At 41.4% G+C, this 21,909-nt stretch overlaps 1 protein-coding gene across 1 annotated transcript in view; it reads right to left on the bottom strand.

The window, feature by feature from the left end:
* Window positions 1-21,909, bottom strand: part of CDH8 (cadherin 8) — a 603,855-nt gene that overhangs the window by 77,748 nt on the left and 504,198 nt on the right. The window contains exon 9 of the mRNA XM_060787956.2: window positions 15,971-16,092. Within this exon, the coding sequence (XP_060643939.2) occupies window positions 15,971-16,092 (122 nt within the window). The remainder of the gene's footprint in view (window positions 1-15,970; window positions 16,093-21,909) is intronic.

A 21,909-nucleotide genomic window follows, 5' to 3' on the forward strand; every position in this document is an offset into this window, starting at 1 on the left:
TCCGAGGAGTGAGGAGTGAGGAGTTAGGGTTTAGGTTTAGAGGAGTGAGCAGTAAGGAGTTAAGATTTGAGGGTGAGGAGTTGGTAGAGGAAAGATTGGGAGGTTGTAGCTGAAAGAGAGTAAATTGTGAAGCAAAGTTTCAAGGCTTTGGAAAGCCAGATTAAGCTACTGGAAGTTTCTTAGCCTAGAGTGGCTGATAAGGGAAACGAAGCCAGTATTCCTTTAGTCTAAGGAAAGGCTAAAGAATAATCTTATTAAGTATCTGATCAAGGGAGGATCAGATAAGGGAGACATCCCTGTATTGAAACTTTGTTTTGTAATAAGTGCTTCACCTCAGGAAGATACTGTGTAACCTGAAAGAGTGTAACATTCAACTAACCAAGCATTGTTCTAAGTTCTATAACAAAAGTTACGTCTTGCAACCACACGCTGTGTACTTAATAAAATTGTTAACTTTTATTTGAAGATTGCCTCAGCTCCGTCTATTCTGTGTACCAAGTGCCATTTCTCACAATATTACAACTTACCTCACATGGTGGCAGAAACGCAGGGAAAAGTAACCAAATGAAACTACATTCTTCTCTCCAGTCACACTACAGTATATACAGTGTAATTACTACTAAGTTATTACTTTCTTAATAAAGGAGGAGGTGCAATTGAACAGCCTCCCTTCCAACTTGATGGTAAATTTGGTTCCTAATCGGCAACCTCCATTGCAAATTGGCCAGTCCTTGTTAAAATTGGGAACTGGGGTAAAATCTCCTTAATACTGGATCCTTTCAAATTGGAGGCAACAATAAATTATCCCTCAGCTCCCTTGCTCCCTTGCAGTTTATTTACTAGTTTAAATAGGTCAAAAAACGGCCCGTTATTTCTCCATATATGTGTGTCTGGTGTCTATTTTGTGGTGGGAATTCAAATTGGGGGGGGGGGGGATTCACATGACATTGTTATCAAATTGTCAAATTAATTACTTTCCCATGTATACAATGAAAGAAATATAAAAATCATCTAGAATTTTTGCAGCTAATTTTAATTTCAGAACGAATTTCAGACTCAGTCTATGGGTTATCTGGGTTAGGGGCAGGGGCGGCTCATCCATTACGCGAAGTAAGCAGTTGCAGAACACTTTTTTTGCCAGGGGCGTAGAGACACCTCTGTAAATGCCCCTTGACTGCCACTTGAGGAGCGCCCCCTCAGCTCACAACAACCCTAGCAGTCCGGGGGGAGCCTCGGCTTTCTTGCCTTGCTGCCGGGCGATCCTCTTTCCAAAGGGGCCGGGCCCTTGAGCCTCGCCTAGCCCTTCTCGTTCCTGCTCCACCCGGCCACCGGGTGTGCGAGCAGAGCCGGCGCTCAATCGTTCTCCGCGTTCAATCCTTTCCTGATCCCCTGGCGCTCCACTTGCCTCCTCTCCTCTCCTCAATCTGCGGATGGGCCAAGGGGTGGAGCCGCCGTGCCTGGCCCACTTCGGGTCCGGAGCCGTGTCTGAAGACCCCAGCATGTGCACCTAAAATCGCCTCTTCTCCTGACTTTCTCTTCAGCCATTGGTACCAAGAGAGAGAGAGAGAGAGCCCCTCCAGCTGGAGGTATCTCCCACCTCCGCTCCCTCCTTTGTTTTTGCGCCTACCTTCAGGAAAGGTGGGCATCTCCACCTCTCTCTCTCTCTCTCTCTCTCTCTCGGTCCCAATGGCTGAGGAGAAAGTCAGGAGAAGAGGTGACTTTTGGTGCACACGCCGGGGTCTTCAGGTATACCTCCGGACCCAAAGCAGGCCAGGCAAGGGAGCAAGTTTAGCAAGTGTAGTTACTCGGATGTATAGTTCACCTGGAATTGAACCAAACAGGGCACACAGAACTCCCACGACGAACAGAAAATATATATCAATGATTGGTTGGGGGGGGGGGGCAAAATACTGTTTGCTTACCATTGAAAATTACCTGGGCCACCTCTGGTTAGGGGTAACTGCAGCATGCACAAAGAATTTCTAGTCACACCATTTTTTTCTCAAACTACTGATTTGCAAATTTGGCTCATTAATACCTTATCGTATCAAATAATGCATTCATCTGGTAGGAGCAAGTAAAAACAGGGAAGGCCTAGGGAAGAGGAAAGGAATGCTTTAGCAATGTTGAAAATTGTGGAAAGAATGCCAAATGCTAAGTGACATGCTTTTTCAGCAGATCAGAGTTTCACATTCTGCCGTTATGGGTTGAGAAGAAAGGCAAGAAGAATTCATCTGGCAACGTTATACATCAACAGTTTTTAATGCATTCTGTCACATCACCAGCAGCCGTGGTTGCCACTCTCAATTATATCAGGGCCCAAAATAGAACACGTGGAGAAATGAACTGCATTAGGTGGTTCGCTCAGTATATTTACAGACTGCAAATAAGGTTGTCTAAGAGGCTGAGATGTAATCAGCTCCCTTGAGGTGATTCAAACTTAATTTAACTTAGCTATAAGTTAACTGGCAATTGTGTAAATGTATTCAGATAGGAGAAAACAACTGCATACTTTCTTCATATTTGTTTGATAGAGATTTAACTCAAAGGGATCAGGAGAATTCAGATGTAGCATTTCCGTTTTATAGGTTCTTTTCTGTGCACTTTACACTTGCAAATGGAAATTTGAATTCTTCCACACAACTCCATATTTCTTAATATTCAGCATTATAATCCCCTGTCCACCCCCACCTCCTGTAAAAACAGCATTGGATGGACACGTGTTGAGCACTGGCAAATAGAATTTGATATGTATTGTCGAAGGCTTTCATGGCTGGAATCACTAGGTTCTTGTGGGTTTTTTCGGGCTATAGGGCCATGTTCTAGAGGCATTTCTCCTGACGTTTCGCCTGCATCTATGGCGAGCATCCTCAGAGGTAGTGAGGTCTGTTGGAAATAGGACAATGGGTTTATATATCTGTGGAATGGCTGGGGTGGGGCAAAGAGCTCTTCTCTGCTGGAGCTAGGTGTGAATGTTTCAACTGACCACCTTCATTAGCATTTGAAGGTCTGGCTGAGCCTGGGAAAATCTTTGTTGAGAGGTGTTAAGATGTGCACCTGATGAACCAGCCTGGACACAGCATATTATTTGAGAACACAGAAATGTTGGACCACTCTCACAACCACCATGTCAGACTACACAGAGAAGCCATTGAAATCCACAAGCATGTGGACAATTTCAACAGAAAGGAAGAGACCATGAAAATGAACAAAATCTGGCTACCAGTATTAAAAAAAACTCTAAAATTACAACAGCAAAACAGCAGAGAGGAAACAACCAGGCACATCTTAACACCTCTCAACAAAAGGTTTTCCCAGGCTCAGCCAGGCCTTCAAATGCTAATGAAGGTGGTCAGTTGAAACATTCACACCTAGCTCCAGCAGAGAAGAGCTCTTTGCCCCACCCCAGCCATTCCACAGATATATAAACCCATTGTCCTAATTCCAACAGACCTCACTACCTCTGAGGATGCTTGCCATAGATGCAGGCGAAACGTCAGGAGAAATGCCTCTAGAACATGGCCATATAGCCCGAAAAAACCCACAAGAACTGTTAATCATCAGAAAAGAGAAAATTAGGCTTTCGGCTTCTCCCCATGTTGTTTTGTTGTTTATTCATTCAGTTGTTTCTGACTCTTCGTGACCTCATGGACCGGCCCACTCCAGAGCTCCCTGTTGGCCATCACCACCCCCGCTCCTTCAGAGTCAAGCCAGTCACTTCAAGGATATCAAGGAGTCGCCCTTGGGCTGAGAATTGCGGTATATAAGCGAAGTAAATAAATAAATATCATCCATCCATCTTGCTCTTGGTTGGCTCCTCTTCCTTTTTCCTTCCATTTTCCCCAGCATCATTGTCTTCTCTAAGCTTTCCTGTCTTCTCATTATGTGGCCATAATGAGCCCCCAGTTGCATAGTGGGTTAAACCCCTGTGCCGGCAGGACTGAAGACCGACAGGTTGCAGGTTCAAATCTGGGGAGAGGCGGATGAGCTCCCTCTATCAGCTCCAGCTCCTTATGCAGGGACATGAGAGAAGCCTCCCACAAGGATGGTAAAAACATCAAAACATCCGGGCGTCCCCTGGGCAATGTCCTTGCAGACGGCCAATTCTATCACACCAGAGTCGACTTGCAGTTTCTCAAGTCGCTTCTGACACGACAAAAAATAATTATGTGGCCAAAGTATTTCATCTTTGCCTCTTATATCCTTCCCTCCAATGAGCAGTCAGTCTAATTCCTGAAGTATAGACTGCTTGGATCTTCTCACAGTCCAAGGCACTCTCAGAACTTTCCTCCAACACCACAGTTCAAAAGCATCTATCTTCCTTCGCTCAGCCTTCTCTATGGTCCAGCTCTCACATTCATAGGTGACTACCGGGAATACCATTGCTTTGACTATGCGGATCTTCATTGCCAGTGTGATGTCTCTACTCTTCAATATTTTATCGAGATTGGTCATTGCTCTCCTCCCAAGAAGTAAACGTCTTCTGATTTCCTGGCTGCAGTCTGCATCTGCAGTAATCTTTGCACCTAGAAATACAAAATCTGTCACTGCCTCCTTCTATTTGCCAGTTGTCAATCAGTCTTGTTGCCATAATCTTGGTTTTTTTTATGTTTAGCTGCAACCCAGCTTTTGCACTTTTTTCCTTCACCTTGGTTAGAAGGTCCTCAGCTCCTCCTCGCTTTCGGCCATCAAAGTGGTATCATCTACATATCTAAGGTTGTTAATGTTTCTTCCAGCAATTTTAACTCCAGCCTTGTATTTGTCAAGCCCTACACATCACATGACGTATTCTGCATACAAGTTGAATAGGTTGGGTGAGAGTATACAACCCTGCCATACACGTTTCCCGTCTGTTGTTCCATAGTCAGTTCTTACTTTTCTCCGCATACACAATTTTTCATTGTGTATGACATACTGAAATATAAGAACCTCTTCGTCCTATTCTATCTCTTATAAAGAGACAAGAAAGTTGATATTTAACTTTACCTCTTTCAGTCTTAATTTTATTTTAGATAATAGGCTTTCAATGACTCCTGAAGCAATGGTTATAATAATAGGCTATGATCCAAATATGCCTATGTGGCAAAAATCCAGAATTGAGACCTACGAAATATCTACATTTCTACAATTTGAGAATGCCCTCTCTGTACTACCTCCTTTTCACCCCTTCTCCTTTGATTTCCCTGTTTGTCTGGGTTTAATCGGTGAACTACCAAGAGCAAAGGAGCAGTGAATTAGAGGCTGAAGTGCCATTTCTTTGCTCCAACTTTTGCTCACTTACATAGAAAGGAGAGCTGAACAGGCATTTATAACAGAGGCAGGCAATATGAAAGACTTTTTCAAGTATCTGAAGGGCTATTATGTTGATGAAGGATATTTCTTTCCTCCTTCTATTCTCCTAAACATTTGGAGCAGCTTACAGATGGTAAGTGCTGTTTGGCGGTGGAGCAGATTGCTTCAGAAGGTGGTGAACTCTTCTGTGCTGGAGACTTTGAAACAGAGACTGACTGGTTATTTGACAGAGATGCTTCAGAGGTGCATTTCCTGCTTCATTAGAAAGCCAGATGAACCTTTTGGTACTGTTTGACTTTCCAGTTCTACTAATTCTTTGATTCCACGAAAAGCAAGTCTAAAGTTGTGACTGTGGGGCAGGGATTGGTAGTGATCTCTTCATGGGTTGTATTCAGTTCTGTATTGTTATTATGGATACTGGTCATTTGTGTACACAAATGACCAGCCACTGCCAGAAGGGACAGAGAGTTTCATCTATGCTGATGATCGTGCCATTACTGCTCAAGCAGGGAGCTTTGAGATGGTAGAACAGAAGCTTTCCAAAGCTCTAGGTGCTCTTACTGCCTATTACAGGGAAAACCAGCTGATCCCCAACCCATCTAAAACACAGACATGTGCTTTTCATCTCAAGAACAGAGAAGCATCCCGAGCTCTGAGGATCACCTGGGAAGGAATCCCACTGGAGCATTGCAGCGCACCCAAATACCTGGGAGTCACTCTGGACCGTGCTCTGACCTACAAGAAGCATTGCCTGAACATCAAGCAAAAAGTGGGTGCTAGAAACAATATCATACGAAAGCTGACTGGCACAACCTGGGGATCACAACCAGATACAGTGACGACATCTGCCCTTGCGCTGTGCTACTCTGCTGCTGAGTATGCATGCCCAGTGTGGAACACATCTCACCACACTAAAACAGTGGATGTGGCTCTTAATGAGACATGCCGCATTATCACGGGGTGTCTGTGCCCTACACCACTGGAGAAATTACACTGTCTAGCCCCATGATGGTGAACCTATGACACGCGTGTCAGCACTGACACACATGCCTATTTTTGATGACATGCGGCCACAGAGAAGTACACCTTATAAGAGCCAATTTAATTCCATCCTTAAATTTGTAAAAGGCTTTACAAATTTAACATCTTCACATTTGAGCATTGTTCACTCCATAACTCAGCATGGAATATACATTTTTTCATATTTAAACTATAAATATTGCAAAATTATGTTTATTTTTTCTCGAAGTTGACACCTCACCAGAGTTATGCTCAGGTTTTTGGCAAATTTTGACACACCAAGCTCAAAAGGTTGCCCATCACTGGATAGGAAGCACTGCCTGAATATCAAGCAAAAAGTGGGTGCTAGAAACAATACAATACGAAAGTTGACTGGCACAACCTAGGGATCACAACCGGACACAGTGAAGACATCTGCCCTTGCACTATGCTACTCTGCTGCTGAGTATGCATGCCCAGTGTGGAACACATCTCACCACACTAAAACTGTGGATGCGGCTCTTAATGAGACATGCCGCATTATCACGGGGTGTCTGCGCCCTACACCACTGGAAAAATTACACTGCTTAGCCAGTATTGCACCACCTGACATCCGCCGGGAAGAAGCAGCCAATAGTGAAAGGACCAAAGCAGAGACATCTCCAGCTCATCCCCTGTTTGGGTATCAGCCAGCACGTCAATGACTTAAATCCAGACATAGTTTTCTAAGATCTACAGAGACACTCACTGGAACACCTCAGCAAGCAAGAGTCCAAAAGTGGCAGGCTCAAACCCAGAACCTCAACCAATGGCTGATACCAAATGAGAGACTCCCTCCTGGGCACACAGAGGACTGGGCGACTTGGAAGGCGCTGAACAGACTGCGCTCTGGTACCACGAGATGCAGAGCCAACCTTCAGAAATAGGGCTACAAAGTGGAATCCTCGACATGCGAGTGCGGAGAGGAGCAAACCACAGACCACCTGCTGCAATGCAACATGAGCCCAGCCACATGCACAACGGAGGACCTTCTTGCAGCAACACCAGAAGCACTCCAAGTGGCCAGATACTGGTCAAAGGACATTTAATCAACTACCAAACTCACACATTTTGTATTTTCTCTGTTTGTTTGCTTTGTTCTGTTAGAAATGTAATATAATTGACTGGCTGCCCTGACATGAAAAATAAATGGATACTGGTCCTATTCATTTGCTGAGAGACACATCTCACTGATCTTATTCTTCATTGGACCAAAAAGCTAGTGTTTACTATCCAAAATGCTGTTTTGTTTTGTTTCTCAGATAACTGGGTAACTAGGGCAAGAAGTTGTGGAAATGACTGCTGGAAGGTGAAAACGTGGATTGTCTGCAGCAGTCAAATCCTGCCATACATAGTTTCTTGTACATGCCCACAATAAGAAACAAATTCTAACACTATTATCAGGTAAGCTGCTTTGGTAAATGGTGAATTTAATGCCAAACACCCACGAGGCACAAGAATAGCTGGATTAACAACTCTAGTGTCATGCTGTCAACTGCTGTTTATTTAAATTAAAATGTCACTACCCAGAATAAATTAGGGAGCTACAAAGCCATGGATTTCCGTCACTCAGTGTCTTCACAAGCAGGATAATAGAAAACAAGTCCATTTCATTTCTACCGTACTGCTTCCTGACAGATTAGCTTCTTTTGCATTGCTGCTGCCTGAAAGTGATATCTTCTTTAATTGATGGCCAAAGCAGATCTTGGATAAGATTTTGAGCATGACCAATGTCACACCTCCAAAATATATACTCTCTGCTACTATCTGAAGGCTCACCAATTCACTGTTCTACAAATCTTCGGTTTTTCTCAGTTTCGGAAATGAAATGTGCCGTTTCTTAATAAATTTAACATGCTGAATTCAAATATAATAATTAAATGTGTTAATTGGTTCTGGTTTTTATGCAACAGCTATTTCAATTTTCTCCACAATAGGTAATTAGTAGGGCTGGGCGGTTTCGTTTCGTTAATTCGTAATTCGTTAATAATTCGTTAATTTTTTCAATTACAAAACGATAACGAACCATTCTGGAGCAATTTTTTAAAAAAACGAATTTTTAAACACGTTTTGTAAATGCTTCGTATTTCGTTATTGTATTCGTTTCGTTATTGTTCTGAGGTCGTTTCGTTATTATTTCCGCATGTCTGGGGCAAGTTTTTTGTTTAATTAGTGAAAAAAAATTATAATATCACACCAACAGTCAACAACAGAGGGAGAGGGAAGCTTCAGAAGTTTTTGGAGGTTTTTTAGCGTATTTCGCGGTCGCGTCCGCCATTAACGAATCGATTCGTTATTGTTTCGGAAATCGATTCGTTAATGTTTTGTATTTTTTTTCACATTTCCGAAATTTCGTAAATATCGAACTTTTTTAAGGGAAAATTTTGTAATTATTTTAAATATCGAAACAAAAAAAACCCCCAAATACAAATCGATTTTAGAAACAAATTTTTCCGTTGTTACCCAGGCCTAGTAATTAGTAGGGCTGTCCAACCACAGAAAAAATTGTTTCTAAATTCAATTCGTTTTTAGGGGTTTTTTGTGTTTCGTTTTTTAAAAGAATTCCGATTTTTTTCTTTAAAAAAGTTCGATATTTACGAAATTTCGGAAATTACGAAACAATTACGAAACAATAACGAATCTATTCGTTAATGGCGGACGCGATTGCGCAATACGCTAAAAAACCCTCCAAATGGGACAGGGGGAACTTCTGAAGCTTCCCTCTCCCTCTGTTGTTGACTGTTGGTGTGATAATTTATTTTTTTAATCACTGATAAAACAAACAACAACTATAAAACTTGCACCAGACATACGGAAATAATAACGAAATAATAACGAAACAATTTCGAAACAATTATAAAACAATTACGAAATAAATTTTAAAAATTCGTTTCAATTTTTAGTTTCTCCTGAATGGTTCAATATCGGATCGTAAGCCACTTTAAATACGAATTATTAACGAATTACGAAATTAACGAACGAAACCGCCCAGCCCTAGTAATTAGTTAATATTATGATAATGCGCCTAACCTTACTGCATGTATATAAACTGTGAATATTTACTAAATTTTTGTCAAATTATATTGCCAATAGTTTATACATGAGAAATATTTATTTAATTAGTCTATAGTTTATGTTTGTGAAGCAAGAAACTATATTAGTAGGCCTAATGCAGTTGAAAAGTCTGAAAGTTTAAATGTCGCTTTAATTGTGACTTTAGTTTATATCCTGTTTGCTTCTCTTGACTTTTCTTTTGTATTCAAGGAAAGGATTGTCTCTTACAATGCTCCAGCAGTAGTCTGACAGCATTGACGGAGTCCATTTGCCTTGATATCTTCTTTCCATAGTGCTTTATTTACACACGTGCGAGGCATAACTACAGTAAAAAGAACAATGTAAAACGATGTTTAACGATACTGTCTCAGTCTTCAACTGACTGACCCTCACTGTTCAAAAGTCTGGCCTTATATAGGGCTTTCTGGCTTTTGCACACGGCACTAATACTGCATCATCAAACTTTCTAGAATATTCTAGAATCTTCCATAGTGTGAGTCGCAAAATGCATTTTTTCAACCATACGTGATCACGTGATTGCTTATATCATAAAAACTAGAGCCAATATACATTTTTAAATGTCATTTTCGTTTTCAGCACTAGGCCTGTGCGGTTTCGTTCGTTAATTTCGTAATTCGTAAAACATTCGTTAATTTTTGCATTTACGGTACGATAACAAAACATATTTTCAAACCCGGAAGGGTTTTTAAATATCGAAACGGCAACTCCCACAGTATTTACGAGCTTTCGCCCGTTTTGTAAATGGGGCGGGCGGGGCGAAGGGGCGTCGCGAGCGCACACCCAGTGAGCCAAGCACCGCCCCTGCCTATTGGGCGCCCGGCCCGCGCGCGCTCACCCTTACAACCGGCCTCCGCGCGCCATCCAATCGGCTCCGGCTCCTGCGCCCTCCTCCTCCTCCTCTTCCTCCTGGCACTTCCTGCAACACAGCTGGGAGGAGGAGGAGGAGGAGGAGGGCGCAGGAGCCGGAGCCGGAGCGCAGGAGCCGGGGAGGGGATTCCTGCAGCGCCGGCTCTGCCTCCGTGGCCCGCCTGAGATGAGACCAATACCATCTGATTGCCACAAATTGAAGGCTGCATCCATCCAGGCTCTTTTGCTGTGAGTTTTCAGGGCTGTATGAGTGTATGACCATGTTCCAGAAGCATTCTCTCCTGACATTTTGCCCACATCTATGGCAGGCATCCTCAGAGGTCTGTTGGAAACTAGGCAAATGGAGTTTATCTATGGAATGTCCAGGGTGGGAGAAATGAAAGCCATTCAATGCTAATCAAGGTGACCATTACTGCAACATTCACACTTACAAAATGTTTTGTAAATATTTACGAAATTTCGTAAATAACAAAACATTTTTTTGGAAAGTTTTGTAAATATTTTAAATATCGAAACAAAAAAACACCCCAATTACAAATCGATTTTAGAAACAAATTTTTTCTTGATCAAACAGGCCTATTCAGCACCCAAAAATCATAAAAGAACAACTATTTTCAGGCCCGCAACTTTTTCTCAGTTGAACAGTGTTATTGCAGGAACAAATCATAGCAAAACTGCTCTGAACTGGTCCAGGCAGCTTCCAAGTCCACATACCTGGTGCTCAATCCAGAGCAGTGCAAATTTTATTTATTTATTTATTTATTTATTTATTTGCAGTATTTATATTCCACCCTTCTCACCCCGCAGGGGACTCAGGGTGGATTACAGTGTACACATATATGGCAAACATTCAATGCCAATTTTTGACACAGAAACATATACAGACATACACAGAGGCTATTTAACTTTTTCTGGCCACCAGGGGAGCTGTCGCTTTCATCGTCCATCTGCGACACTGATGAAGTACTTCCGCATTCCCCACATGCTTTTTTTTTTTTTTTTTTTTGCTGGAGTGCTTGCTGGAGTCTTTTTTATGGCCTCATAAATTAGTTAATTTAGCCTCCTCACACTTTAAGGTGGTACCTAATTTTCCTACTTGAGAGATGCAACTGTCTTTCAGGTTGCAAAGGTCGACAGCAGGCTACACAATTGGTTGGAAGCCCACTCCAACCCGGGCTGGCTTCGAACTCATGACCTTTTGGTCAGAGTTATCTTAATGCAGCTGACACTCAGCCAGCTGTGCCACAATCCCGATTATCACCTTGTCTTTCTTGTCATCATCACCACTGTCCTTCTCCTTCTCCGTAGTAGCATAGGACACCTGTGATGGCTAGGAGTTTTCCTAGAACTCTATGTCAATCCACAGTGGTGATGGCAACATGCTCCCATTTGGTTAACCCAGATTTTTCCTCTCAAAATTCCTCCACAAATTATTCGGCATCCCAAACTGCATCCTGTACACAGTTCTATGTCTAGAATCTGGCCAATACTCTATAGAGGCCACTATCTGGCTGAACATCATAAAATTTTGTCTATGTAAGCTGCCCCGAATCCCCATTGAGGAGATGGTGGCGGGGTATTAAATAAAGATGATGATGATTTTAAAGAAATTTTATTAAATTTTATATAGAATACAACGAAAGAGTGAGAACAATTAGGTATAGAAAAGTAAAGAAAAAAAAGAGAGAGGGAAAGGCCAATAAAGTAAGAAGTAAAAATATATCCTAAATAAAGTGGGTTCCTTCTACCATATGTGGTGGACTTGTAAAGAAGCAGTAAAGTTTTGGAGGGTAATTCATGAAGAGATGCAAAAGATCTTAAAAAGAACTTTTACAAGAAAACCAGAGTATTACTTGTTAGGCTTTACAGATTTGGATTTACAATTGACGGAACAAGAGGACAAACTTTTTACATATACAACGACTGTCGCTAGAATTGTTTTTGCTAGAGAATGGAAGCAAGACTCAGTACCACCCATACAGGATTGGGTGGAAAAAATCAGAGAAATAAAGGACATGGACAAAATGACTTTTTTGTTGAAGAAAAATACAGGTATGATAATAAAAAGAACGAATTGGGATAATCTTCACGACTATCTGGACAATTTGTGAATATAAAAAACAAGAGAGAGAATTTTATTATCTTTAATAAAAAATATTTTTGAATAATAAGAATATTTTATCCAAGAAGATGGAATGGAAGTCACTTTTTTCTTTTTTTCTTTGTGTGTGTGTGGATGTATTCTTGTAGTATTTTTTAGGGTTGTATTTAGGATGATGATGATTATGATGATGATTATTATATTCACTATCAAAGCTCCAGTAACTCTTTGACCCAACTCACCTTGTGCGAACTCCACCACTCAAAGTGGTGCAAAACAGTCCTAGCAAAGATTGGGGAATTGGGCTTTGATAGCGACTTCTTGAACATGCTAACTTTCACTGAGATCTCTACCCTCATTTAAAAGGGATTATAAACAACTACTGAGTTTGGCCAATAAATCCTGTTCGTCTATGAACATGGCAATCCCATTCATGCAGGGAAATCAAGCCTTTTATGTTGCAGCACTCAATAAGCCCTCATATAGGAGAGCCTACATCCTGGCTAAACTTAATATTATGCCATCCCCACTCCATAGAGCAGGGGTCCTCAAACTAAGGCCCGGGGGCTGGATGCGGCCCTCCAAAGTCATTTACCCGGCCCTCGCTCAGGGTCAACCTAAGTCTGAAATGACTTGAAAGCACACAACAACAACAACAACAACCCTATCTCATCAGCCAAAAGTAGGCCAACACTTCCTATTGAAATACTAATAATTTTATATTTATTAAAATTGTTCTTCATTTTAATTATTGTATTGTTTTAAAGTGTTTTTTTGCACTACACACATGTGCAGTATGCATAGGAATTCATTCATTTTTTTTTCCAAATTATAATCTGGCCCTCCAACAGTTTGAGGGACTGTGACCTGGCCCTCTGTTTAAAAAGTTTGAGGACCCCTGCCATAGAGGAAGACTCAACAGTCTACTGAGCGATAAGAGGCTTTGTTCCTGTGGCTCAGGACAGCTGGACGCCATCCTGCATATTCTTCGGCACTGCCCAGGAACTAAGATCTAACTTACTACCACAAGTTATAGATCCTTTGAAAACCTTTACTGACCCAGAAAAAGTAATTATGCTTTTAAATTGCTAAGATTTAACTGTTGCCTTTCATTGGTAAGTGTTTTTTTTTAAAAAAAAAATGTGCGACGGGAAGTTGCTGCTAAATGTGAGAGAAATAATGTTGAACACTGTGAAAGCCATCCACTGCATAGTTACCAGCCTCCTCCCAGTAGACTCAAATCAAGGAAAGGCTTTATGAGAACTACCACTCCTCTTGGCATCCTCTTAGCAACAGCAAGGGTATCCCTCTGGGTAGCTAGACCAGGAAATCCCAACTGAATGCCCCCCCCCCCCCACGAGGGAGGGTCTTCCTGCAGGGGCAAACCCAGAATGGGCAACCTGGAAGTCCCTGAATAGACTCAGAAGCAGAGTGGGCAGATCAAAAGACAACCTGGCAAAATGGCACTACCGAAAAGAATCCCAATCCTTGTGTGACTGTGGAGCAGAACAGACAACTCCGCATCTATATGCTTGTCCACTGCCTCATGTACAGAGGAAGAATTGTTGGAGGCTACAGACAATGCTATTGCTGTTGCCTGTTTTTGGTCAAAAGATATTTAGCCACCTGCGCACCTTCAGTTTTTATCAGTTTTATACTAATTTATGTAATGCTTTTGATACAAAATAAATAAATAAGCTAATTTCCTGAATGAAGTCTGTAAACTGAACGTGTAGCAAATGTGAAGTTTCCTTTTTATAATATGTACTGTATTTTATACTGTCTTGTTATATATGCCAATAAAGGCCTATTGGGTTGGATTGGTGATAGCAACATGAGTCCATTTGACCCTTTGTCTCTGCACTGACGACTGCAGGAAAAAGTGAATGGCTGTGGCAGTTTGTGTGGACAGTAGACCAGTCCACATCAGACTTGGTCATACTGTTCACTCTGTGACCAAAATATGGGGTTGTCCTGGCATTTTGTCCAAACTCTAGAGTATTCCCCAAGGGAACCTGGTTTCCTCTGTAGCAAGCTGATGCTGTACCGACTGAATTAGAGATATACACACAACCCTCTCTAACAGTTATAGCAGTTGTTCACTATACCAACTATATCACACATATTGACAGTATTTATATCCCTCCCTTCTCACCCCACAGGGGACTCGGGGCAGATTACAATGTACATATTAGGCCTGGGTAACCACGGAAAAATTTGGTTCTAAACTCGTTTCGTTTTTAGGTGGCCCTTGCGTTTCTTTTTTTTAATAATTCCGAAATTTTCCTTTTAAAAATTTCGAAATATACGAAATTTCGTAAATTTCGAATCGATTCGTTAATGGCGGACGCGATTGCGCAATATGCTAAAAAAACCTCCAAATGGGACAGGGGGAACTTCTGAAGCTTCCCTCTCCCTCTGTTGTTGACTGTTGGTGTGATAAAACAGACAACAACTATAAAACTTGCACCAGACATGCGAAAATAATTATGAAATAATTACAAAATAAATTGAAAAAATGGTTTTGAATCTAATTTACTCCTCACACTATTCCTGCATGGTTCAATATTGGATCGTAAGCTAATTTAAATACGAATTAATAACGAATTACGAAATTAACGAACGAAACCGCCCAGGCCTAGTACATATACATGGCAAACATTCAATGCCATAGACACACAACATATATAGGCAGGCACACATAGGCTATTAACATTCCAGCTTTTCATGAGGGTATTCTGGCCACCAGGGGAGCTGTCACTTCACCCTCCATTTGTGACACAGATGAAGTACTGCCTCATTCTTTGCATGCTTGCTGGAGATTTTTATGACGTCCTAAATTAGTTAAATTAGCCTCCCCGTTTTGTTCCTGTTATGAATCATTGTGGAAATATCTGATATGCAGGATATTTATTTATTTATTTGCTTTATTTTTATACCGCATTTTTCAGCCTAACTCGGCGACTCAATGCGGTTTACAATGCAATTTATATTACACATAGACAAATACACTGGAATAAGATAAAATGGCAGACTGCACTATCAGGCCCATGTTCCCCATTCCCTTGCTCCTCTACTTCAGATAAATGTTGCTTTTTAAAAACTACTCACAGAATTGACCAAGATAGAAAAGATTATAACTCAATCACAAAATATGTGGTTTTGTCTCCATATTCAAACTCTGAAAACTTTACCTAGAAGTGTCTCTATTAGCATGTCTTGGAAGAATTATATTGGAGACCTGACCAGGCAAGGAAATCTATGGTGTTCCAGATTTTCTTAAGTCATAACGCTCGTAAGTGTTCACCTTTCATTATACTGACTAGACTTGAAGAGATGTGCAATCCACAAACATTCGGAGAGTCACACATTTTTCAATTTGCCTGGGATGCCTTAGATTTTGTGCAACTACTAATTATAGGAACTTTAGAGAGCTTGTGCTTAGAGAATGATGCAATGGCCTGATTTATCAAAAATTGGGTTCCTATATTCGGTTTCTCACTGAATCAAGAGAAAGGTATGACTCACAAATAACATTGTGGTAATTGAGAGATTTAAGAGAAAACGAGACATTGTGGACAACATAGAGATATTTACTTTTCCGGTTTTTCCATTTTCACATAAATATGCTTCATTCCCGGATGCAAGTTCAGGAGCGTTGTCATTTACATCAAGAACTTTGATAGCAACAGGCACTCGAGATATTTGACTGGGGTTTCCTAAGAAAAGAAAAACACAGCATGGGAAAAAAGAGAGGTAAGCACACTTCATTTCATACTAATGACATAAAGGACCCAAGGCAGATAGGCACTTGCTGAAACCTTGCTGTGCCTTTTCTGCTACCAATAATTGGGCCGTTTTATCCAAAAGCATAGAAGGGGGGGGGGGAGAGATAAAGAAGAATTGGCAGCATTTCACAAAAGGAAGACAACAAATAAATCCTTATGGCAAACAGCATTTGCTAGAGATTAACTTGATGAAGACTTTCGTGGACCAAACTGGTAGGTTATTTATTTATTTATTCCTGATGAAGTTTGCATTGTTTTTGTGATAAAGGGCACTCTGCACAGAGAGCAGAGGATGTAAACAACTAAGATTTATTTATTTTCTTATCTTTGCTATTTTACGCTGTTAGCCAGCCTTACTGCACATCTATTGTTTTGGTATGGAAAAACATAAAAAACAAGTAAGGCAAAAAAGGGGTTGGGAAAAAGAAACCCAATATAATCCACCAGAAGTATCTTTCTTCTTTCTTTTCTTGTATTATGCTTTTTATTAATTTTTAACAGAGAGTACATCTACACCAGTGGTTCTCAACCTTGGGTCCCCAGATGTTTTTGGCCTACAACTCCCAGAAATCCTAGCCAGTTTACAAGCTGTTAGGATTTCTGGGAGTTGAAGGCCAAAAACATCTGGGGACCCCAGGTTGAGAACCACTGATCTACACTGATTATTTAGATCAGATGACACCCGGATCAGTTGCACGCAGCTGATAAATTGAAGTTGGGGAATTGCCTGAACTCAGAGTATCCACTGACTTTGGGCTCATCTGAAAAGAACTGGTCCCTACTTTTTCACTATCATCCTGTGTTTCCTGGACTCCAGTGGCCCAAAGACATGGGGTGTAAGTGACTGTCCCTCCTCCCTTCCCCGTCCAAAATAAAGAATTACCGTATATTCCGGGGTAGTAGACAACTTTTTAGGTATCTAAAACTTTATAAAATTTTGGGGGTCGTCTAGTACCCCGGGTATAAAATTAAAATAACAAAAAAATTACTGTACTTGGCTGTGTTGGCCTCGGGCTCCCCTCCCCCTCCGCTCATGGCGGCCTCGCTCCTTAGGTCGCTCTCCTTTCTTGGCGGCCGGGCCCCTGGGCTGCTTCCCATGCGGCCTAAGCAGTGCTCTTTCCTAGCCTGGCCTCGTGGTCTTGCAGGAGAAGACGCGATTCTCGCGAGACCTCGCTAGGAAGGTGCACTGCTTAGGCCGCTCTCCCTCCTAGCGAGGCCTTGCGAGAATCACGTCATCTCCCACAAGACAACATGGTCTCGTGGGAGAAGACGCGATTCTCGCAAGGCCTCACTAGGAAGGAGAGCGGCCTAAGCAGCGTGCCTTCCTAGCAAGGCCTTGCAAGAATCGTGTCTTCTCCCGCTAGACCACGTTATCTCGTGGGAGAAGATGCGATTCTTGCAAGGCCTCGCTAGGAGGGAATGCTGCTTAGGCTGCTCGCATTCCTAGCGAGGCCTCGCGAGAATCGCGTCTTCTCCCGCGAGACCACTAGGAAGAAGAGCGGCCTAAGCAGAAGGGTTTCCCGAGAGCGGCCTAAGCAGAAGGCCTGATTTGGGGACCCGTCTTAAACGGCGAGTATATCCCCAAGTCTCTATTTTGCTTCTAAAATTGGGGGGTCGTCTTATAGCCCTAGTAGTTTTATACCCCAGAATATACGGTACATAGAAAACAAGAGTAGGGACTGTGTCGGGTCTGAAGGGCTAATCTTTGTCCCCTGAGTCCTTTTAAGAGACACACAGAGCCCATCTAAATGAGAATTATAAGTTGTCCTAAGGATGAATGAACTTCATTATTTTATTTCATTTTATTTAGGATATTTCCCTCCCACTTTTCTTTGTAATGCGGACTCAAGGTGGCTTACAAACAGAACAGACAAATATTAAAATCCTTCAATCAGGAGAACAAAATAGATAAAACTCACAGAAACTCAACTTTTATCAGGTCTGAATGGATTCTATCAGGCTTCATCAATGATTTACAAACTAGGTTGAAGGAAACTGTATCAAAACAGCAACTGGAGTAATGTCATGTACAGTATTTCTACGATCCATACTTAAGCACCACTACAATATTCTGTGTTGGAATTCAGCCTGTGTTTCCCTCTTCTAATGTTTCTGAGCCTATCTTGGATGTCAATGAGGACGAGGTGCAAAATGGAGATACTTTGGACAATAAGGTTACTACAGACTCTGATCGAGAAGGGTCAGGGGAAAGGCTAAGTTCTCATGAGAAAATTCCAGGCTCGAGTTTGCAGGAAAGTTCACTCCCTTCTCCAGACTCGATTCTGCAAGATAGTGTCACACCTGCAGTTAATCAAGAGATAGATAAGACTAGTCGCCGGCAGGAAATTAGGCAGAACCATAGAGAGGCCCAATGTTTATGCAGGTCAGAAAGAATTTGGCAATTAAAGTCAAAGACTGGGGGGAGTAGAAATCAGTTTCTGGGACTTAAATTGAGCTCTTAGGGTATTTCCTTCAGACCAGGCATCGTTTGGTTTCAAGTCTTTTGGATATTCTTGTGGCCTCGTCTCCTAGGTTCCCTGGCTTTTCAAGTGGATTAGCAGTGGCTATGTTCATGGTTTTCATGATATTTCTTTGCATCTGGATTTAAACAGCAAGCTTTTGGATCTTAGATACTATTCCTATGTTTGGACACTATTTATGTTACTGTTTATTTGGCTTTTGCCTTTATCAACTTTATATTCATCTCTTTTATTGACTTCAATTATTCTTCAAATAATGATGACTCTTTTTTCATCCAAGGCGTGGTGTAATTAATGATTAGACAGTCCTGTTTTTACTCTGAAGTGCAACACTCTAGTTAGAATGGAAATATTCGATATCAAGCCTTTGTGGCCATTAGATACACCGCCAGTTGTTAGCAAATACACAAAAAGCAAGTACTATTGTGTTTGTGTTCTGCTTCTGGACTTCCCATCAGCAGAATTCAAAACGATCTTGACAGATTAGAGAGATGGGCCAAAACTAACAAAATGAAGTTCAACAGTGACAAATGCAAGATACTCCACTTTGGCAGGAAAAACGAAATGCAAAGATACAGAATGGGGGATGCCTGGCTTGAGAGCAGTACGTGTGAAAAAGATCTTGGAGTCCTCGTGGACAACAAGTTAAACATGAGCCAACAATGTGATGTGGCAGCAAAAAAAGCCAATGGGATTTTGGCCTGCATCAATAGGAGCATTGTGTCTAGATCTAAGGAAGTAATGCTACCCCTCTATTCTGCTTTAGTTAGACCACATCTGGAATATTGTGTCCAATTCTGGGCACCACAATTCAAGAGAGATATTGACAAGCTGGAATGTGTCCAGAGGAGGGCGACTAAAATGATCAAGGGTCTGGAGAACAAGCCCTATGAGGAGCGGCTTAGGGAACTGGGCATATTTAGCCTGAAGAAGAGAAGGCTGAGAGGAGATATGATAGCCATGTATAAATATGTGAGAGGAAGCCACAGGGAGGAGGGAGCAAGCTTGTTTTCTGCTTCCTTGGAGACTAGGACGCGGAACAATGGCTTCAAACTACAAGAGAGGAGATTCCATCTGAACATTAGGAAGAACTTCCTGACTGTGAGAGCCGTTCAGCAGTGGAACTCTCTGCCCCGGAGTGTGGTGGAGGCTCCTTCTTTGGAAGTTTTTAAGCAGAGGCTGGATGGCCATCTGTCAGGGGTGATTTGAATGCAATATTCCTGCTTCTTGGCAGGGGGTTGGACTGGATGGCCCATGAGGTCTCTTCCAACTCTTTGATTCTATGATTCTATGATTCTATCTGCGTGTCTTCTGTGAGAATATAAGGCTTGATGGAATGCCTTCAGTCCAATCTAGCACATCCTGCTGTTAGGTTTTCTGGCATTGCAGGATTTGTGTATCATCTGCTGCTACCCTCCTTTTAAAATGAGAGATTTCAGTGATTCTACATGGAAAATATAGGATCCCTTACTGAGTTACATTTTTTTCTGTGTAAACCTCTCAACCAGACCAGAGTGTTCCAAAGAAAGTGCCACATAAATGTGATTTACTTGCCCTTCAGCTACTAGGCCTGTGTGATCAATGAAAAAAATGTTTTGATACTCATTACAAAATAGGGAAGAATGTGAATCATTTTTGAGGGTGTTTCCAAAATTATGGGCCTAAAAATATTGAAACTATAATGAAGTAACAAATTTTTCATTATTATTTAATTAAGCAATTGGGCAAGTGGGGAAACTTCGGGGGGGGGGGGTCATTTCTACCTCATTTTTAGAGCTATCATGATAAAACTTGCAATAATTATACCACACATTTCCCCCATTAGCCCACCAAGTAATCCACTAATTTTTTTTTTACAAACAATACATATATTTAAAAAACTACAAGAGCTATCAGCATGAATTTTATATACATTGCACAAAATAACCAGGGCATCAATCCCACCAAGTTTCAGAAAGATTCATGCATCTGCCATTTTTTGAGGATTTTAAAAAAATAGACAAAAACATTTATCCTCAAAAAGCCACAACAGCAATCTCTTTGAATGTCTAACAGTGTATCTATAAGACACACTATTAACCACATGACTTCAACTTAGCACATATTTACCCTATTACTTACTTTAGTCCTCTTTGCAGATTCAATAATTTTAATTATTGTTATTAGGTTGACTCTAAATGGCTGAACACCGCAGTCCTCATTGGGGCTTTCTGATTCTGAGCACAGCGTTCTGGGAAATGTAGTTTAGAGCATGGCCTTTTGAATTCTCTGCCACAGAGGGCCTCACCCTCCCAAACTAAATTTCCCAGAATGCTGTGTTCTCAGTCTCCTGCCCAGCTCAGCTAGTCCTGCCCCAGCTGCCCTTCCTTATGGTGACCAACATACAGCTTGGGTCTTAATGTAAACACTAGCAATGACCTGAAAATTAAACTGACATTGGGAGGCTCAACCAGTCCAGAGTGTTCCAAAGAAAGTGCCACATAAATGTGATTTACTTGCCCTTCAGCTACTAGGCCTGTGTAATCAATGAAAAAAAATGTTTTGATACTCATTACAATTTGGGGAGGGGGGTGAATCATTTTCGAGGGTGTTTCCAAAATTATGGGCCTAAAAATATTGAAACTATAATGAAGTAACACATTTTTCATTATTTTTTATTAAGCAATTGAGCAAGTGGGGAAACTTCAGGGGGCTCATTTCTACCTAATGTTACAGAATTTAATCAAAATTATTAGTGAGTGTCAGGTTTTACAATGTATTGTAATGTAATATAGTTGAGTCATGCACTGCTAATGGGCTTCTATTAGAAATGCTGAGTCATGCATTAACTGTATATAGGGAATCATTTGGGGAATGTGTTCTGGCCTAGTCCAGGTGATTGTGAATGATGTAATCCTGGGTCTGAGTTTAGTTAATGAGTTGGGAACCAATCAGAGATTGCTACGTGTAATTGTATAGAATTGTATATAAGGAAGTCATGTACAGTGTGTATTTCTCTCCTTGTGCTGTGATGTTGTTCGTCTAAGGCTATATGTAATTGATTAAACGAACCTGTCTGCTAAGACAAGATATAACTGTATGCTGTGGTAAGTTTGTAATGTCATCTAGACTGGCGGAAAGACAATGGTAAAACCGAGAATGGCTGGGCATGTGCTCAAGTGTCTGTAAAAGGTTCCAGAGTGACTGCAGGCTGCGGGAGCAGTTGACTGAAAATACTATGCAGGAAGAAGCTACTGGAAAGCGCTGAAGTTGTGCAACTGATCTGCTG

The sequence above is a fragment of the Anolis sagrei genome, chromosome 8 (genome assembly GCF_037176765.1).
Source record: "Anolis sagrei isolate rAnoSag1 chromosome 8, rAnoSag1.mat, whole genome shotgun sequence".
Taxonomy (NCBI): domain Eukaryota; kingdom Metazoa; phylum Chordata; class Lepidosauria; order Squamata; family Dactyloidae; genus Anolis; species Anolis sagrei.